The sequence below is a fragment of the Podarcis tiliguerta genome, assembly GCF_965153285.1.
Source record: "Podarcis tiliguerta genome assembly, chromosome: 2".
Classification (NCBI taxonomy): domain Eukaryota; kingdom Metazoa; phylum Chordata; class Lepidosauria; order Squamata; family Lacertidae; genus Podarcis; species Podarcis tiliguerta.
In genome coordinates this window covers 37,253,467-37,275,337 of record NC_139535.1, presented here as the reverse complement: position 1 = coordinate 37,275,337, position 21,871 = coordinate 37,253,467, and the positions used below count along the sequence as shown (strand labels likewise).

General features: G+C 43.6%; 1 protein-coding gene across 11 annotated transcripts in view; it reads right to left on the bottom strand.

The window, feature by feature from the left end:
* GRIP2 (glutamate receptor interacting protein 2) overlaps positions 1-21,871 on the bottom strand; it is a 364,422-nt gene that overhangs the window by 96,596 nt on the left and 245,955 nt on the right. Inside the window, exons 1-2 of one of the 11 annotated variants that reach the window (XM_083426941.1) lie at positions 13,534-13,761; positions 12,905-13,154 (exon numbers count right to left, since the gene is read on the bottom strand). The exons of 7 other annotated variants lie outside the window; for them this stretch is intronic. In XM_083426941.1, coding sequence (XP_083283067.1) covers positions 12,905-12,944 — 40 coding nt within the window. In that variant the 5' untranslated portion in view covers positions 12,945-13,154; positions 13,534-13,761. Of the gene's footprint in view, positions 1-12,904; positions 13,802-21,871 lie in introns of those variants that run through there. 3 more of the 11 variants (XM_083426942.1, XM_083426940.1, XM_083426934.1) reach the window with 3 other exon arrangements.

The window sequence follows — 21,871 nt, the reverse complement described above, 5'->3', positions numbered from 1 at the left end:
CAGGTGGTATCGCATTTATGGAAAAGACAAACTTCTGTAGCTTTCTGAACGTGTTCTCTGAGGCCAGGTGCAAAAAATAGATTTGCAGGGAACTCAGAGGATACATGTTGGGGGTGGGAGCTGCAGGAACAAAACCACCAATCTGAGGGCAGGGCCAACAAGCTTGTAACCCACGAGGTGTGTGTGTGTGGGAGACCAAGTGAACAGGACTAGGGAGAAAGCCCTAGTGTAGATGCCATACAGAAATTCAAGTGAAAGCATGCAGGCAGCATGCTGCTCTGAACCTGCACCACTCCCTCACCCGGGACATGTCATGAGAACAAGGCTACACATTTCAACTTCCCATCCTATGATTCTGCTTCTTGTTCACGTTCCACAGTGGACAACTTCCAGTTTGCTGCTGTCTTGTGAAACTCTCGTGGAAAGCGGCTAAGAGGCAACAACCATTTCCTGGCTGGCTGGTCTTGTGGGCCTCCTGAGGAGCCTCCAAAGTTTTGCAAATCTACCAGGGAAGGTGGTACTGTCAAGTTTTCTAAAAGGTGGCCCACCAGATGATGTTCCCTTGTTGCTTGGGCTTCTGCTGGGAACATGGTTGGTTGCTGATTGACAGGGCCAGAAAGGATTTTTACTCACCCCATGCTGAGTGAGGTTTTCACCTTCCCCCTAGAGAGAGCAGTTACTATCATCAGGCGTTTCTATTTCTAGCACAACTTTGGTGAGCAAGGCACCAGTCAGAATCATTTAATCCAAGGCAGGCCTTATGAGGCCTTGGGGGCAGTGTGTGACACTGGCTTGGGGGTCAGCCCTTTCACTTCTCAGCCCAGGTTGCAAACTGGAACTCATGTGCTGTGCTCTGCCTGCACCACAGTGGTCAACATTAAGCTGGCAACCCCCAGAAAGTGTGACGGGGAGCAGAAACTGGGCTGGGCCAGACATCGGGAAGCAGAAAAGTTGTCTATTCACTGATGCCCTATGCCAAGCAAACCCTGCGCACTTGTTGTATTCGATGTGGCCTGTTTCCCCCACAATTGGTCTGGCTGTCCTTTATCCTGCTTTTGGGGCTGAGGAGCACCTGCTCATGGCTCACAATGGAAGTAGACTTAATCAAGTCCATACTTTCTCCCAACCCTATCTTTGCAAACATTCCCTTATGCCTCAGTGTCTTTGCACTTGGAAAGCACAGTTTCCAAGTTTAAACTACTACTCCAATGCCTTTTGAGAGGTATTAAAAAGGACTGAGGTTATTAGTGAGCCTGCCAAAACTCCCCCCACCCTCATGCACCTACAGCAGGTGATGCCGCATAAAAATACTTTGAAAGGATTATGGCAGAATTTGATAATGAGCTTAAATTAATAGGAGATGAAGAACATAAGGAGGTTCCAACATAGTCTAAAAGTTGTATACAAGTGGTTGCCTTTAGGGTTCTTACAGCCTTTCAATCCTGTATACCCCCTTTCAAATTTGCAAAGCTCATGGTGCTGTGGTGTAAACCACTGAGCCTTGGGCTTGCTGATTGGAAGGTCAGCAGTTCAAATCCCCGCAACGGGGAGAGCCCCCATTGTTCAGTCTCAGCTCCTGCCAACCTAGCAGTTCGAAAGCGTGCCAAAAAGTGCAAGTAGATAAATAGGTACCACTCCGATGGGAAGGTAACTGGCATTTCCGTGTGCTGCTCTGGTATTGCCAGAAGCGGCTTAGTCATGGCCACATGATCCAGAAAACCTGTCTGCGGAGAAATGTTGGCTCCCTCGGCCAGTAAAGCGAGATGAACACCCCAACCCCAGAGTCATTCGGGACTGGACTTAACTGTCAGGGGTCCTTTACCTTTACCTTTTTATTCAATCAATCCTAAACCTTATGAAGATTTATCGGTAATTCCCAAAATATGATTCTCTCACCAGCGTTCAGCAAAGTAGCTGTATTTCAAAAAAATAAATACCAGCTTTAGTGTGGATTATGCATCCAAGCAAACAGGAGTCATTAGAAAATGAAAACATGCAGCACAGATGTTAGCACTTCAGAACTGATAGAAACATCTGTAGATTTAAGCAGCAAAACCATCCATTGCCCAATGGTACATGGCTTGGATAGGATCCGCTTCATCTACATTGGGACAAGGACATTTGCACAAAGATGGAAAATCACAATTCTCAAATTTTATAATGCAATTCTCCATATACAAAAATACATATACGAGGCAGATTAATACGTAAAAAGACATATTAATGTAAATAACATACAAATATGCATTATCTCAGGGCAGTTTATATTGCACACTAAAATGCTGACTAATTTCTGTGCTTTTTCCCCTAAGCAAATTTCTTAGTTTAAACTACTTTACAAAATGAAGAAATGTGGCGAACTGAATGGAATTAAAATCGACAGGTTCAATTCATCCCTATTATACCTTGAATTAATTTTCTGGATGAATTCCAGAGAAGTCTTGGGCAGGTTTGCCCATTCCAACACATTCCTTGTGCAAGTGGAATACTCTTTTATCAGTGGAAATAGCAGATCAAAGCAAAATATGAATTGCAGAGCCAAAGCCATGACCCCAACTTAAGTGTGTGTTGGGTGAACCGCATCCTGCCCTCATGAGAAAATTGGTGGGGGCAGCAGATGGCTTATAGTTAGAAATAGTTCAACTGCTTGATTTGAAACCTGCAGTGTAGCAGAGGAAGATTTGAGGATGTTCCCTGCTGAATTTGAATAGAATTGATAATAAATTACATATTTTGAGTTAGTTACAAGTTTAGCAGAAGCAATATAAAAATTCACATGTGTGGTTAGCATGAGCCCCTGTTGCCTAGTAGCAGCCTGAGGAGAAGAAGAAGAGTTTAGATTTGATATCCCGCTTTATCACTACCAAAAGGAGTCTCAAAGCGGCTAACATTCTCCTTTCCCTTCCTCCCCCCCAACAAACCCTCTGTGAGGTGAGTGGGGCTGAGAGACTTCAGAGAAGTGTGACTAGCCCAAGGTCACCCAGCAGCTGCATGTGGAGGAGCAGAGACGCAAACCCAGTTCACCAGATTACGAGTCCACTACTCTTAACCACTACACCACACTGAGAGGGATCCCAGGCTCCTTGATGGGCTGCGTAGCATTTCAGTAGGAATAGTGCCAAGGTGGTGGATAGAGAAAGGAAAGTCTTCCTTTTCTGAGGGGAAAGGGTAGAGGTGTTGAAGGAAATAAGAAAGAGAAATTCTCCTTATTCTCCAGAGCAAATTGGGGGGAGGCAATTCCACTGTTCCACTGTGCCAGCGTAAGTCATTCTGCAGGTGAAATGGCTTTTATTTGATATAACCCAGTTAAAATAAGTGCTAAGTACAGTGGTACCTCCAGTTACAAACTTAATTCGTTCCAGAGGTCCGTTCTTAACCCGAAACTGTTCTTAACATGAAGCGCACTTTTGCTAATCGGGCCACCGGCGCGTGACTTCCACTCGCATCCTGGGACAAAGTTCGCAACCAGAAGCATCTACTTCCAGGTTAGAGGAGCTCGTTACCCGAAGCATTCGTAAGGAGGATGGTACATAACCCGAGGTTCCACTGTATTTTTCTTTCTAGACTCTCATTGTAGTCCTGGTCTCCATCCTAATTACTACCCTCATTCAGAGAGAGAGAGAGAGAGGGAGGGAGGGAGGGAGTGTGAACACCCTTGACTATAGAATTGAGTGAACAAGGAAAGCTCTTAACACAACTTGTTAAACAAAAAGAGAGATGAGAGCAAATTAAGACTTGCATTGCCTCTGTCAGACTGAAAGCAAGCAAGTGAGAAGGGCTGAGAGAGAAATCACCAGAGTTTCCCTCAGCTGCACTGCCTCCCCTGCTGCCACAGGGCCGGCCAGTGGCCTCCTGGGAAGTATACCAGGAATGCTCCTGTGAAACCTGGACCATCTTTTCCCACAGAGACATCTTCTGCCAGAAGCATCCTGATGACCTGATGTATCTCGATATTGCTTAATAATCTTTAAAATAAAACAAATGCATGGATGCAGCTTGTAAGGCACCTTGGAAGGATTTGCATCCTAGAAGGTGGGCTATTAACAACTGCAATAATTGTTGCACTTGTGAGATGTGAGGTGCCTTCATTTGTAAAAGGAACACAGCATGCCATAGGATTGGATTATTTGAAGTGTGGGAGATTAAAACGGATGGGTCCCTAGGGAAATTGATGGGGGCTTGGCGATTCTGTGGCTTCACAAGGCTTTGTTGGAATAGCAGCTGTAGAATCACAAGGAGTTTGAAGAAGAGCATAACGCTTCTTCCGGGCCGGGGGCCAGCACCCTCCCTCCAGATTGGAGGTGAAATATCAACAAAGGACCCATTGTTCTAAGATGTGATGATGATGATGGCCACTAGCTTTAAAAAAGTTTATGGATGTCCCACCTTTTGTACATGGTTCTCCCTCTCCTTTTTTAATCCTCGCAACAATCCTTTTAGTCAATGCTTCTCAGCCTACTTTTAAACTATAGTGGGAACTTTCAGAAAATCTCAAATATTACTATGGCTAAGTAAATGTATTAGAGCACTTGTGGAGGGCCTGAAGACTGCATTCCCTAGGTTAACCTTGCAGGTGAGGGGTGTCACATGACAGTGGAAGGGGGTGGAGTCAATGCTATAATGGGCAGGGCCACCACACACACACACACACACACAAAATAAAAACTTTGCAGTCAAAATTTAGAATTACAGTTTCATTCCTGTTAAAAGAGCCAGCATAACACAGGTTTCTCCTTTTTCTAGCCTGACATTTAGAAGTAGAGTAAGCAAAAGAGGCAGCAAAGCCTCACAACTGCTAGATAATAGTTTTGTTAAATAAAAAGAGTCCTAATAAAACAAGAGAGTTGTTGCCTTCACCAGAAAACTATTGTGTTGTTCTTCCGAGGGATGATGCCATCAGGCAAAATAGATTTCATTTCATTTCATTAGGACTGTTATTATTTGATAAATATATTTTTCAGCACCGCTTTGAAGCTTCGCCTCTTCTTTTCATCCCTCAGTTTCATTCAGAGACGTGGTTGGTAAGTTACCAGAGGTCTTGGGTGAAAAGGGCAGATGACTTGTTGAGGGGAGAAAGACAAATCCTTTCATGTTGCGTGTGCCCTTTCGTAAACTTGCACGTTAAGTGCCACATCAGTTGCTAGGCATGATTAAGTGTGCACATCTCTTCACATCTTGACAAGGCTAATCGCTTTCATGAGTCCATTTCAGGAACCAAAAATATGCAAGGCAAATTAGCAGTGATTAAAAAAAATTGCACGCCAGCCTTTCATGGTTCCCAGGTGTGGGGGCCCAATTTGCTACAAGGCAATTTTCATTTCTTTCTTCCTAAAAGCCCACATCTGCCAAGTACGTTGGCATCTACCGAAGCTAGGATATAAATTTCCCATGAAGCAACTTCCTTCAGGATGAATTGAGTGAAGGCTGAGCGCATAATTGTAGACTTCTAGTTTCTTAAAAAAAAAAAATATGGGAGAAAGATATTTTTATCTGCATCTACAGCTGAAAATGGCTGGGAAAAGATACTTTTTAAAAAGCCTTCATATGTGAGCATATAATTACTAGAGCCTTGAACAATTTATTTATATAGATATCACACACAGAGAGCCAGTAGGGGGAAAAAAAGCTCTATTCTTATTAATATAATAAAAATGGGGGTGAACTTAATGGGTTTTGACAGTAGATACTTGTGTGAACTCTATATTATACATATTTTAGGCAGCAACCTCTGTTCCACAGAAGGGAGATGCTCACTTAGGCAGAAGGCATGCTTACAAGTTACTAAGCCAGTGCAATTCAGAGGATAGAAAATTGGGTTTGTTCTGACGGATCTAGGACCAAGCTCCCTATAATTGTATAGCCTTGGGAAATTACCTCACCCACAATTTCCTATAAATAAGATCTGAATAACAAATGATGAAGGGTTTGCTGGAAGGGTAAACACCCAAGGCTACAAAAAACAGAGCAATTTTTTTGGGGAAAAAATGTACCAGTATTATGTGGCACTGAAAAATAAAACTGGTAAGGAAAGGAAATTTGAAGAAGCAACAAGCAAAGGATGGTGTAGAATGGGCAGTTGCTAACTTCACTCCTGCTGACATGCAGATTTGAAAACTAGCTCCCCTTGACTCTAGCTACCAGCCTACAATTGTGGCAGAGATCACAGGAGAGCAACTTTGTGTATCACTGCTATCTGAATTGCCCCAACAAAAAAAGTACAGGACGTGCCAATAACGTGAAGTAATATTGCCAGATATAACGCTGGCATTCAACATCACGGAGGACCTAAATTTAGCACCCAACCCATCTCTGATCCGCACTTTCTAACTTTCTTTTTATCAGGCCTGAACAAGCAGAGAGAGAAAGGCATCCTTTTTGTGTCTTTCTTTTGCATATATACAAAGCACACGGTCCTTCTTCTCTGGCTGGACAGAACATGTGATGTCCACCATAACTGGGGGCTTGGAGGATGCACTCCTGTTGCAACATTAAGGAACCACCACTGTGGCTGGAACTACAATTTAGTTTTAGAGAAGCCTAAAGTACATAGGTTAGTCACACTGAGATGACATTAGGAAATTTCACAACATTGTTGGGCCCAATATACCGAAACCTATTGCACTTAAAGTTATTTTTTTACTCATTAAGAAGTTTCTATACCATCCTTCAGGGACGCGGGTGGCACTGTGGGTAAAAGCCTCAGCGCTTAGGGCTTGCCGATCGAAAGGTCGGTGGTTCGAATCCCCGTGGCGGGGTGCGCTCCCGTTGTTCGGTCCCAGCGCCTGCCAACCTAGCAGTTCGAAAGCACTCCCGGGTGCAAGTAGATAAATAGGGACCGCTTACTAGCGGGAAGGTAAATGGCGTTTCCGTGTGCGGCTCTGGCTCGCCAGAGCAGCAATGTCTCACGCTGGCCACGTGACCTGGAAGTGTCTCCGGACAGCGCTGGCCCCCGGCCTCTTGAGTGAGATAGACGCACAACCCTAGAGTCTGTCAAGACTGGTCCGTACGGGCAGGGGTACCTTTACCTTTACCTATACCATCCTTAACCAGCGATTTCCAGAGTTACTTACAATTAAAAAGCACATCAGTGCAAAAACAACAACAACAAAGAACAGAATCAAGACAGCCTAAAACTCAGCACCTGTTATGTCTAAATAGAATAAAAAAGTCAGTTGAAAGACTTTCTAAAAACTTGAGAAGGCGTCAAAAGAAAAGTCCTACTAGATCAAACCAAAGGCCCATTTACTTCAGCAGCAGAGGCCAACCAGATGCCTATCTATGAAGCCGTAAGCAGGGCCTGACTTCAACAGTGCTGTCCCAGCAACAGGGATTCAGAGGCATGCTGCTGCCAAAAATGTAAATAGTATATAGTCATTGTGGCTAGTAGCTACTGATAGCCTTTTCCTCTGTGAATTTGTCTAGTCCCTTTTAAAAGCCATCTGCATTGGTGGCCATCACTATGGCTTGTGAGAGTTTTCGGTTCCACAGTTTAACTATGTCCTTATCCTTTCAGTGCTGGTAAACACCAGGCAAGCTCCGCAAGTGAGAGAGGGTCCCAGACTGGTCTGGCCTGATTATGGGCAGCTTCATCAAGGCAGCAAACTTGGGAGGGGTGGTGACAAAAGAGAGGAGTAAAGTGTTGGGCCCTGCACCCCCTAATCCAATCCGCTGTGCTCAGGTGTGGTGGAAGACGCTATCCCAAGTGGTGAAGTAAAAGTCAACTCTCAGACTCGTCAGTTTGTGTACGTGGAATCGGATGGCAGCGCTGCCATCTTGACCTTTGCCTCATGCAAACAAGCATGTCTCAGGCCACCGCTGTACCACAGCCGAGGAGCCCTCCTTGGCTGCCACCCACCGCCCTTAAGATGTTATACTACTGACAGGGACTGTTGGAGATGAGCATCAGCAGATGACCACAGCCGACAGGCAGATCAATGTAGGAGCAAACTTTCCTTCAGTGGTCCCCTCTTTTGTAAAAAATCAAGATGGGGTGGAAAACTGAAACACATTTAGAAAATGGAAGATGTGACTGAACCAAGGCCATCTTGGTGTTTTGGTTTTTGGACCAAAAAGAGGAATTTGGAGTTTTGCAAAGATTCATGTATATACACCCCGAAGATGGCCTTGCAGAAATAACATCACAGGTTCATAATATCCTCCTAATATTATCTCCATTTCACCAACAATGAAGTGTTATTATACTCTTATGTCATGACTCTCTCAGCTGGTGGGTTGTGGCCTGATCCAACGTGGGCTGCAACAGCAGCACTACCACCATTCAAGTATATGGGAAAAAATTAAGGAATGGATCTCCCAATGCATGTTTGGGTTAAACATGGGTCGTGGGTCTGGAAAGGTTGAAGATACCTGCTCTAGGCTTTGTAGAGAACTGTTTGCTTTTGCGTTTGACAATCAAGCTCACGATTCTCAGTACAGTAGTATCATTAAGATTAGTGCCTGCAGGAGCAAAAAATTATTCATGGCTTTTTCCAGTATAGATCTTATCATCAGAGTGACAAGATAAAACCCACCCCTTCCCATTTTGTTAAATATCAAAACAGGCAAACTTAGGAATGGCTTATCATCACTGAAATTGCACTGCCTATGAAATGTAAGTTTGAGGGAAGTCAAGAAGTACATTTTCCTCTGCTGAAAGGTGGCAGGGGGAGCGGGGAAAGGAACAGAAACTGGACTGTGTTGTTATTACTGAACTGCTGGCCCTGACAAGACAACAGTTCCATTAGCCATGCTAAGTACTGTCAATAGGGTTAATGGTGATGGCCTTTGTACAAAGATCAGATGTTTGCTAAGTCAAACAGCACACAAGAGTTTGAAAGCAGTCTAATGGAAAAAAGCCCTTGAATACACTTTAGGGGAGAGCATACATATGGCTTGTCAGAACCAGGCAAAAATAAAGGTCATATTTTCAGTACTTCCAATTCTCCTAATAAAATAATCCTAAGCAATTTTGTGGAAATTTATAAGAGCGTTGAAATAAAAAACAATGTTAACCTTATCCTCACCTACATTAATTTTATCCTTAAAAAAACAACAACCCACAGAGTATATAGTATTACTCAATTGCTGCAGGAGGGGAGCAGAGGTTGGGAAATAGCAGCTTGCCGAAAGCATTCTTGTGAGTTTGAACCAGTGACTTCCTGGTTCAGTCATAAGAGCCCTGCCAGATCAAACCAAAGGCTTATATAGCCAAGCATTCTTTTCCCCAACCAGATGGCCCTGGGAAGCTCACAAGGAGGCCATGAGCACAACTGCATTCTCCCTCAGCCACTGTTATATCCATGGCCCTGTACACTAGCATTTGTCCTCCAAGGTTGCTTTTAGACAATGTGGTAAGCAAATCCTATATAGAGGATTACGAATGTTCTGCCTTTATGTTTGCGATACACACTATGTTTATCTTATTTCTTTAGAGAGAGCGAAATAAACCACTTTATCACCAAATCTACAAGAAGTGTACACCACAAGGTAAAGTATGGTACTGTTCCAGACTATGGGGTATAAAATGGTTACATGCACTCATATGTGGTCGGGTACGGGTGCAAGGGGCAATCAGGTCAAGACCTTGGTCCATTAGGTACAGAGAGCCTTACTTAAAACAGGTGGCACCTAATGGGGGAAGAAGATCAGAAGGCAAGAGGAAAGTTCAGCCAAGAGGTGCTTAAATACAAGGTAGTGGAGGATCTGTCAATTGGAAATACTGAGGTGTTACTGATTGTTTCTTTTCAATGAATCTATGAAAATGCTGTAGAATCTGCAACATGCCCTGCTATTCCAGGAAGCTATGAAACAAGCAGACGATGGCTAGAGTGCCAATGGCATAAGACTTACTGAGAAGATGAACGGAGAATGAAGAGACATTCCGCGGAGCACACAACTGTGCTTATCATGAGGCGGTGGGGATGGAGGCAACAAAGAATCTCTTCAAGTACCAGTTACCTGGAACTCTCTTTCATCCCTGCAGCCACAGATGACACCACATCTTCCCATTCCATGGCTGATGCTATGTTATGGGAAGCAGCCGCCTGACCTGGACCCACCTCACTTCTCACCTCCCTCATCATGCCAAATTGGGCAATGGTATCTTCAGAGGCATCCAAGTCAGCACAGGCTGGAATGCCTAAAGAAGGCATCAAGATATAGTACATAATCCTACACTGCCCAAAAGGGAACGTCCCATCCTCAGACTTAAAAGATGGGTGGGTCATGTCCACAGACATTTCCACATAGGGATCAGCACCTGGAGTGCCCAGGGCCCAATCATGGGTTACCAACTTAGTTCAATTCGTGATGATTGAGTTTGGAAGGAGGGAGTTGTGTGTGTGGTAACAGGACTTAGCAGCAGTCAATGGAATAGGAGGCAGTACAAATTTGTCTTTCACCTGTCACCACGATTTCTGTCGCTATTCCACTGTTTATCTTACACAAATTCAAAAAACGGTTCACACACAAATCCAAACGCAATCTCTATATGATTATTTATAAATATTTATAAACCACTCATATTATAACATATTGGAGCAGTGTTCAGAAAAGGAAAAATAAGCAGTAAATATACACCCAAAGCGATAAATTTAAAATAAGAGTACAAAACTAGAAGATGATCGGTGGATGATATTTAAGAATTTAATTCAAAAAAAGGCTTGGGTTAATTATTTTTAAAAGTTATGCCTGTATGTGAAACATCTAAATATAAAAGATTTTAATGTAACTATACTTCAATAAGGAACAAAACACCCAACATAATTCACAAAAAGTGGGAGTGGGGGATAAAGAACTTACGGTCCAGTAATGGGGAAATTGGTAGAAGGTTGTGATATTGGTCCTGGGAATTACAAAAGGCAGTGGAATCTTTACTGAGCTGAAAGCTCCCACATATATAAATATTTGCCTATAACATACATGTGCCTACAGTGAATGTCTAAAATTTAGTGTTATTATTAACATTTAAATAGCTACAATTCCAGATCAGTTTTGCAAATGTCTAAAAACTGAGGTGCACCTTGGTGAATGTTGAACAGAAATATGCTCAGTCGACATTCCCTGGTATACGACCAAAATGTGAAGAAACTAAGCTATAAGCCATTTTAGAAGTATTTATATGGCAGGGCGGCCTATTAATTCTTCAAAAATACCCATTTTCAGATATGCATGGCCAGGCATCTGGGATTATCAGTATTCACATGTGAATGTTGATACAGGTGAAGAGAAGCAAGCTTAAAAATAACTTAACTTTCCATTTTGCCTGAAGTGGGGTTTATGCAGCTTTAAACTTTCACATACCAATGCAGAAGTGGATGGACTTTTAAAAAGGTCTGTCAGTAACAGGGACAGGTCTACAGTATCAGTTTTTGCCAAACTATCCTGGGTTTTCAGTGTCCTCTCCTACTAAAAGGGCGAAGTTCTCTTATGAAACTAAGTAGCTGGCCTAAAGCATGGCTAATTGCCGTAAAGAATACATGAGCAGACAAAACTAGGTTAATATATCCAAATTGCATCTTTTTATCATATAAAACAGGGTTAAGAGGGCAGTTGTGGAAGAAGCCAACACAGGATTATTAGTTTGCCTTTCCTTGTTCATTTATTCAATCAGATCAGAGAGGCAGGTCAAGAAGAAGTTACCCTTTAAAGATTAACAAAGAGTCTAGTGGCACCTTAGCACCCAAGTTTAATGTGACATAAGCAGTCATTGGATCGAGTTCACTTCATCAGATGAATGAAGTGTTATCCTCAGGTGGGAGATGTGCACACATGCACACACACACTTACTTGGGTTGGTTACAAGTACGTGCCTGAACCAACATGTGTGTCCAAGCACACACATGGATTTGTTTTCTGATGCTTTGTTACAACAAACTAACATGGGTAGTCCATTTTCTCAAAGTGCTGAACTTTTCTTTCTTTTTTTTACAAGGAGACCACCTAAGTCAGAAGAAGACAACCTTCCTGCCGCAGCTGAAAAACCCAAGGGTGACAGTGGAACTCAGTGAGCATAATTAAGCATGAATCACATTTTATCACCGCCAGCTCTCTCTAACAATAGGTTGTTGTAAAATCTATTCAGCTTGCAAAATCACAGCAGAATGAATACTCATTAGCCCTCTTCTCAGAGATGAAAAGAAACAGAGAGAGAAATAAGTGTGGTCATTTTCTCCGAAAGTAAACTATCGTAGAGTGCAGTTCCTGAGGGCCACCCCGCAGCTTATGGCTTCATTGTGAACACGCGGTAAAACAGATGCACTCAGCCAATTTCAAATGTGGTGGTGTATATTGGGTCTACCTGTGCACACACCCTTAATCTGCAATGTGCAGAACAGCCCTCCATCATAAGGCAATTTTCTAGTGAATTAGAACCATTAATGTGTTATATTATTACACTAGACTGACTGCTTGATCTTAGGAAGACCACTGCACAGAGTTAGCAGGCTGCCTATTTTTAGCATGCTCCTTTACTACTCACAAAAGCTGCTCCTTAGTCTTTTCTATGCAAGCTCAGCTTTATAGTAAAAGGGGAAATACAAAATTACACGGAGCTACACACAAATCCCCCACGGGGTGGGGTGGGGTGGGGGGAGAAATGAAAGCTACAAAAAGACTTTTAAAAAAGGTGTTCAGTATAGCAGCCCACAGTTTCCAAGGTGACAAAGTCAAATTAATTACATGCAAGTGAACACATAAACACAGCTGCTTAAAACAAAAGCATGGAAACCACAGCGAAAGAGCAAAACAGATTGTGAGAGACTTTTAGTAAAGGTGGGCATCACGTTTGTAAAAAAATAAAAATAAAAAATGAATTGAAATAAAGTTCGAAGGATCAAGTTTCTTTCACAAAGAAGATCAGATCAAATGAAAAGAAATGGAAGGTAATATTTTAAGTCTCACTCACCGAAGTCTGACTGCAAATCCTTTTTCAGCCCGCAAAGCATGTCTGCTATTTATCTATCAAAGCATTCAGCTAAATTGCAAGAGGCACTCCTCTCTCTCCGCCTTGGATGGCACTGGAATCACATTACAGCAGCCTCGCTCTCTCAGGCTGTCTCCCACAAGAGAGTAGGGCTCTACTGCACTCCTCCACTTAAACGGAACAAAGTCCTATTGACTCTACCAGATTGACACCCAACAAATGGTACACTCCCCTGAAATAAAATTTAAAAGCGATGTCAGTTGGAATCTCTAGATTTGGAATGCAGATTATTATTATTATTATTTTTAAAAAGGTGAACAGATCTTGATATGTTCCCTTAAGAAAATCCAGGAACAGATCTGTCAAACTGGCTGGCCACGAGGCAGAACAGGGCAAGAGTTTCTAAACGCAGGCATTAATGAATAAATTCTGGTTGAAGGTGAAGCAGCATGGACAAAACTGAACACTGGCTCCCCAGCTTCCGCAGAGAAGGCAAAGCAGGCACTTCACTCCCATCTGCATTCCAACTTAGCGCACGCTGGGGGGGAGCAGCCATCAGCCCACATGGGTGGTGCGCTCTCGTCTTTCAGGCAGCCTTTTGTTGCTCTCACCCAGGAAAAGAAAATCCATAGCAGTCCCCAGAAGGCTGGATTTAAAGCTCTTCCTTTGTGTTTCTAAGCCAAAATGCTTTCCCTCCCTTTGCTCAATCCAGCGGCACAAGTGCAAGTTGGAAGGCAGCAGCGATGACTTAAAGGTAAAAGAGAAGGAGGAAAATATTCTAAGTTGCAGGCAGCAACATTGTCAGAGTGAGGGAGAAGACTGCAAGTGCTGCAATACTGCTCCACGCCACTCTTTGCTCGCTCTCTCTCTCTCCACCCCCTTTGTCAACCGACAACTGCACGGCCTCCAGCACCTTTCAAGGCAATGTCAAGCTGCTGCCAAAGCATTATGCTCCCTTCTCTAAACACAGAGCCAGGGCACAGGAGCATGAAGCAGCAGTTCTGTCGCCTGATAACTCAATTTAACCCTTCTTCGCAGGGCAAACTGGCCAGCCGTGTGAAGATTCGCATTGCCTGCTTTGCGGACTTCGGATGGTAGGCAGCTAAGTTATACTCAGAATAAATCCTCTTATATCAATGCACCTAATGTAGTTATGTTCATTAATTTCAATGGGCCTACTCTGAGTAAAACATAGTTGAATACCACTCTGCAGAGTCTGTTCCCCCCTTCTATTACTTATAATAAGCACCAAAAAGCTGAATATGGACTCTAATATGAAGGAGGGAAAAGGAGCAGACACAATTGCACCTTGCTGGACAACAGAGATTGCAGTGTTGAACCTTAGGGAAGTAGCAGTATTTCTCCCTAGAAGTACCAACTGGCACAGGAAGAAATTTGGGCGGTGGTCACTCAAGCTGAGGCTACTAATTCATTTTAGTCTTAAGAGTTGGGACTACAAGGGTCACGCAGGAATCTTTCCCCTAACGTAAAGCTTGAACCCACAAATTTGAGATTAAGAATCTCAAGCTCTACTGACTGAGCTACATATATTCAATGCACTGATTCAATGTGCCGGACAGTTGCGCACCACTCCACCTGCATATGCCCATAGTCTATGGCTTTGCAAATGCTTGCATTCTTTATATGGAGAAAATGCTGCACTGGGTTGCTGGACTGGTTTCAGTACTAAAATGTCATGGACATGCAAAGAAGAAGAAAAGATGAACTTTCTACCTGACTGCTTGCCACAACCTCACAGGAAAACAGAGGCACTGGCTTCTCCAGAGGATTGGGGGGGGGGGGGCGCATGACGCGTCATCGCAAGGAGCCAGCAGATGGAGCCAAACACCTTCTGAAAATTGAGGGGGCCCAATTTGGCCCCAATACATTCATGGGGCCGAAACTACCTTGGCCCCTAGGAGTCAATGCCCATGTAGAAATATATTTAGCTGCCTTATACTGAGGCACAGCATTGGTCCATCTAGCTAAGTATTGCTTACACTGACCCACAGCAGCTCTCCGGGATTTCAGGCAGGAACCTCTCCCAGTCCGAACTGGGGAGGTCAGGGATTGAATCTGGGTTGGTTTTTTTCATGCAAAGCAGATGCTCTTATTATTCAGCAATGATCCTTCTACAGAATGACCAAAAGTGCTCTCAGCCCAGCAAGTGTATTTGGAAATCTGGCACCTGGATAGCTCAGTTGGTTAGAGCGTAGTGCTGATAACACCAAGGGTGCAGGTCCGATCCACATATGGGATTGCAGGGGGATGGACTAGATAAACATCAGGGCCCTTTCCAACTCTACACTTCTAGGATCCTATGATTCTATGATCTCTTACTGCCCAGTTTAAGGAAAGAAAACCTTGAGGTTGCTACACATACAAAAAGTAGCAAGGCAGATTCTGGAGAAGAGTTGATATTGCAAAAGGAAGGCATAGATCCAAGGCAAGCCCACAAGGCCACCCTGCACGACCCTGTCTTTCCACACTTCATAACATATTGGCCACGATCTGACCAAAGTTAACACTTTTTATGTCATATTGATTTTTTGAGAGAGCCGAGCATATACTTAAAATCTCTCACTGAAACCAGAGTGACATAAAATTGCTTGACTTTGGCTTGCTTGTGTCTATAATAAATGGCTGGACGTTGTGCTATCCAACTGCCCCTTTCATCTTCCTTTAGGATAGGCTTGAAGGGAAGAGGTTCAAGAAGGCACATTCCAGCCAGTTCTTTATTTAAAGATCAGACAGCCACGGATTACCCAGCCCAACATTCTTGACACTCACTGTCCTGCTATTCATGCCCAAGCATTTCCCATTCATGATGTGCTTCAGAACAGCATGCCTGAGTTTTTAATAACACTGAATTCTTATAACGCTACACCAATATGCCCGAACTCATGCTAATGAATCCAATGCAGTGTGCTAAAAATAAAATGGTGTGGGGAGAAGACCCTGAAAATGGGGTGATGAAGATGCTTGATTGCATAACTGGAAAAGTTTCCCCTTTGAAAGTTAGCAGTGGAAATGTTGTATTATGTATTTATTTAAATAAATACAGAAAGAAAGAAAGAAAGAAAGAAAGAAAGAAAGAAAGAAAGAAAGAAAGAAAGCTAGTGATAGAGATTGTACAAGACAATGGCCACAAATGGGAGTTGCAAATTTTTATCTTCATTAGACATGGGAAGTCTCTTTCTTTAACAAAATGGAGAAATGGAAGAACCGTGCTGAGTAGTGTCCAGTTCTGGGCACCACAATTTAAAAAGGATATTGACAAGCTGGAACATGTGCAGAGGAGGGCAGTCAAGATGATAAACCTACTGGGAACCAAGCCTTATGAGGAATGGTTGGAGGAGCTAGGTCCAGAAAAGAGGAAACTGAGAGGAGACACAATAGCCATCTTCAAATATCAAAAGGGCTGTCACAAGGAAGATGGAGCAAGCTTGTTTTCTCCTGCTCTGGAAGGTAAGACCTGAACCAATGGATTCAAGTTACAAGAAAGGAGATTCTGACTACGTATCAGGAAGAACTGTCTGACAGTAAGAGCTGTTGCTGTTCAACAGTGAAACTGACTCCCTCAAAAGGTGGCAGGCTCCTTGCTTGGAGGTTTTTAAGCAGAGGTTGGATGACCACCTGTCATGTATGATCTAGTTGAGATCCCTGCAATGCAGGAGGTTGTACCTGATGATCCCCGGGATCCCTTGCAACTCTACAATTCTATAATTCTATGGTGATGTGGATACTTCCCTTTCTCGCACATTAACCTAAAAATAGCAGGTTATGGCTTTAAATTGCTCCAAATATTGGTAATCATCATGCATGGAGGCTCATGACATGATTTGGGCTATGCCACCAGAGGCTTCTGTTCTTTTGCGATTTGCCTTAATACTTAATTTCAATATAATGGAGAGATACAAATACAGAATAACCCACATGTATGCAGTAACACCTGCCTCCAAATGAGGGTTGTGAAGTGTTTGCCAGACCTAATGAATCTTTATGTATTTAGAATCATAGAATCATAGAGTTGGAAGAGACCACAAGGGCCATCGAGTCCAACCCCCTGCCAAGCAGGAAACACCATCAGAGCACTCCTGACATATAGTTGTCAAGCCTCTGCTTAAAGACCTCCAAAGGAGGAAACTCCACCACACGCCTTGGCAGCAAATTCCACTGTCGAACAGCTCTTACTGTCAGGAAGTTCTTCCTAATGTTTAGGTGGAATCTTCTTTCTTGTAGTTTGGATCCATTGCTCCGTGTCCGCTTCTCTAGAGCAGCAGAAAACAACCTTTCTCCCTCCTCTATGTGACATCCTTTTATATATTTGAACATGGCTATCATATCACCCCTTAACCTCCTCTTCTCCAGGCTAAACATGCCCAGCTCCCTTAGCCGTTCCTCATAAGGCATCGTTTCCAGGCCTTTGACCATTTTGGTTGCCCTCCTCTGGACACATTCCAGTTTGTCAGTGTCCTTCTTGAACTGTGGTGCCCAGAACTGGACACAGTACTCCAGGTGAGGTCTGACCCGAGCAGAATACAGTGGCACTATTACTTCCCTTGATCTAGATGCTATACTCCTATTGATGCAGCCCAGAATTTATTTACTCTAACATTCATATCATGCCTTTCTTCCATCATGGAACACAAGGCAGCATGCATAAAATTCTCAAGCAGTCACCATCCAATGACTGACTAGAATCAGACCTGCTTAACTTCAGCAAGGTAGTGTCTTCACATGCTTTTAGGTCATACCCTGGAACCCATAAAAAAAGAAGATGATGAAACAGACAATTGTGACAGACAGTGGAAATTAACCACGACACTATGATTTATGTACAGTAACATTTCTAGCTTGGGACAAAGTCACTTGCTTAGGGTTCAAGTGCCTTGAGCAGAAAGCTAAAATTAGCAAAATCAAAAAACCAAAGCACACAGAGGAGAATTATACCCTGTAATTTGTTATTAAGGGGAAAACACCACAGTTGTCTTTGATAAATGCAATTAGTAACAGAGTTGAGTTTGCAATTAGAATCCCTTCACACACTGCATAGCATTTCCCAAGAAAAATCATTGGGTGAGCTTCGGAAATTTTTCAGAAAAAAGGATACTGCGGGAAACTGCTAATTTGGAGTAGGTACAATGCATTAGTTAAAAATGACAATGAAGCTGATTGTATTAATAGTGTACCCTTTTTAATCTTGCACACACACACACACACACAATATATGCATTAAGAAACCTGAACCATCATGGTAATTGGATTAAACATAGTAGGTATGTTTTTTTCCTAGAATACCTCAAACTAGCCCTGCAATTAACTTTTGTATAATGAATGTCCAGAGTGAGGTTATAGCAACACAGCACATTGTGAATGAGAAACCTGTAGCCCTCCAGATGTTGATGGACTGCAATTCTCATTATCCCTGACCACTGGCCATGCTAACTGGGGTTGATGGGAGTTGAAGTCCCACAACATCTCAAGCACCACAAGTTCCCCACTTCTGTTCTGCTTGAATGACAGTCCAGTCCAAGACCAGCTAAAACAGAAAGATAAAATAAGTAAGAAGGAGAACAAAGGCCCTTCAGCAAATACCACCTGGGCAGCAGACCAAGCAGGCCTGTTAGGGTGAGATTTCTTGTATTTCTATTTAAAAATTAAATATAATTTTGAGAAGTTATTTCTGAATTTACACTTATGAAGTTAGCCTATGTCAATTGCATTCAGATCTGCCCCATCTTTTGCGCGTGTAGGACTTCAAGGTGAAGCTCTAGGTTCATGCTTGCTCCAGAAGCAGGACTGGAGTGCAGCTTTCGGGAGTCACCTGTACTAGAATGTGAAAAGGTGTGTATATATGTGTATATATAATTATTTGTTTATTTGAAGATTTTTCCAATTACAGAAGAGCAGCTCACTACTCAGACTTTCACTAACCAGCTTTACATTCAGCACTCATTTAAAGCCTAACCACCAATTTACGGTTACATATTTTTCTTCCAGAGTCACCAGAGATGAAATTCTTTGAAAAGCATAACACACAATATATTTAAAAGTCAGGCCTCTTACACATTCTCCTGTTTAGAGTAAACATATAAAAACTACACACCAAAAAGAGTTATATGCCAAAAATGGGAACCATTATTCCGAGAATGCACCATTCAAATTAGGATAGACCTCATCTGCACAGGTATTTTAAGGTAAAGGGACCCCTGACCATTAGGTCCAGTCGTGACCAACTCTGGGGTAGCGGCACTCATCTCGCTTTATTGGCCAAGGGAGCCGGGCGTACAGCTTCCGGGTCATGTGGCCAGCATGACTAAGCTGCTTCTGGAGAACCAGAGCAGCGCACGGAAACGCCGTTTACCTTCCCGCCGGAGTGGTACCTATTTATCTACTTGCACTTTGACGTGCTTTCAAACTGCTAGGTTGGCAGGAGCAGGGACCGAGCAACAGGAGTTCACCCCATCACCGGGATTCAAACCGCCGACCTTCTGATCAGCAAGTCCTAGGTTCTGAGGTTTAACCCAAGGGCCACAGGTATTTTATCCACCATAAAAGCAATCCCCATTCTTTGACCAAACCACCCCTTAATATGTGGCACCTGGAGGGCATTGCAAAGGAGTTGCACAAGAGGAAAGTCAGGAAAGCTTGCAGATGCCCAAGCCTGCAAGTTCATTATAGGAATTGATAAAATATTTCCTTCAAGACCAGGATCTCATCACAACACAGACCCATAGGGCTTCTCTAGGTATCTTTCCATAAAGATGGGATTCCTCTAGGCATTCTTAAAAGCTAATTCATCATCAATAATTGGCACTGCAAGATAAATGGACCTTTCCAACAAGCAATTATAGCTCTTACTTCAGAGATAGAAGCTGCCAGTGCACAAAAAGAAGGGAGAATATTCTCGTTGAGTTTTTGTCTAGAGTCGTCCTCGTTAACATTCTGTCTTCCTCAGAATCGGAATCCAATGAGAATTACCATACATGTTTGGCTACACAATATTTCAGTAAACAACCACATCCATCTTGGGCCTACTAAAGCTACAGCAGCATTGGCAGAGTCGGTAGCTAGGAGGCTTAAAAAAAGAAGAACCAGTCAGCTAGGAGCACCACACAGGATTGTGATTAATGGGAGAGAAAGGGATGCCAAAGTGACCCTCCATCTGACACCGGCCTCTTTGAAGTTCCAGGATTATGCAACATGTATAACATCTATACCTAATCAGACTGGAATGCATGCCAAGATAACAGACTGATATTCAGTTCCAAGAAGCACTTTAGAGCAAGTGGAAAATTATTCTTTATTCTTATTTTAAAGAAACCGAAGGCATCGTAGGACCAGAGATATTTATCAGATTCACTAAAGACTTGAGAGAAACTACTGTCACAGCATAACATGTGGAATTGCTTTTACAGTGATCTATTTTCTTTCCACATTTCTGAAGAAAAATTGTGAAAAGGAGATGGACAGAGAGGAACATAATTCCAAAGGCACACACACAACCTCCGATAGCTAAGAGATACGCAAATGAGTTGATAGTTATGTGCCCCATGCAATGGTATGCGACACGAAGAGACACCCAAAACCTCAGACAGTGCACCAAATTTAGAACATCTTCTGAGTTGGAGAAGGAAATCCATTCTATGTCTCATGGCCTAATGCCTTCTTATTAGATCCTAAAGAGTCTAGACTGGCTCCCAGTAAATTTCTGAGCACAATTCGAAGTGTTGATGCTGACCTTTAAAGCCCTAAACGGCCTCAGCCCTGTATACCTAGAGGAGTGTCTCCAACTGTGTCATTCAGGCCGGACACTAAGATCCAGCTCCAAGGGTCTTCTGGTGGTTCCCTCACTGTGAGAAGTGAAGTTACATAGAACTGGGCAGAGGGCCTTCACGGTAGTGGCGCCCGTCCTGAGGAATGCCCTCCTATCAGATGTTAAACAACTACAGTGGTACCTCGGGTTACAGATGCTTCAGGTTACAGACGCTTTAAGTTACAGACTCTGCTAACCCAGAAATAGTACCTCGGGTTAAGAACTCTGCTTCAGGATAAGAACAGAAATCGTGTGGTGGCAGCACAGCGGCAGCAGGAGGCCCCACTAGCTAAAGTGGTACCTCAGGTTAAGAACAGTTTCAGGTTAAGAACGGACCTCCAGAACGAATTAAGTTCTTAACCCGAGGTACCACTGTATATGACTTTTAAAAGCCATCTGAACGCAGCTCTGCATAGGAAAGTTTTTAATGTTGGATGTTTTATCTTTTTTCATACATATATATTGGAGGCTGCCCAGAGAGGCAGAGGACATAATAATGGTGTCAGTGAACAGTGTTGGACATTCAGGGAACTGGGGCTCAAATTCCTGTTTAGCCATGCATTCACTGAGAGACTTTCTGCCGGTTGCTCTAGGGGTGCTCAAGATTGCAGCTGGTGGGGGGTGTTTGTGCACATTGTTCCTCAGCCCCCTTCACCTATTACATTAATGCACCAGGAGATTCATCTGAACTCCCTTCTCTCTCTGCCTAACATACCGTATTTTTCGCCCTATAGGACGCACTTTTTCCCCTCCAAAAATGAAGGGGAAATGTGTGCGCGTCCTATAGGGCGAATGCAGGCTTTCGCTGAAGCCTGGAGAGCGAGAGGGGTCGGTGCGCACCGACCCCTCTCGCTCTCCAGGCTTCAGGAGAGCCGCAGCGCCAGCCCCACAAGGTCGGGGGACAGTGGGGAGGCGGAATGCCGCCATCCCGCTGTCCCCGGACCTAGTCTACAGGCAGGTGGTGGGGAGAAGAGCACTTCTCCCCGCTGCCTGCCCCGCAAGCTCCGGGGACAGCTGGGAGGCGCAGCGCGTCTTCCCGCTATCCCCGGACATGGTCTGCAGGCAGGTGGTGGGGAGAAGAGCGCTTCTCCCCGCTGCCAGCCCCACAAGCACCTGGGGGGGGAAAAATA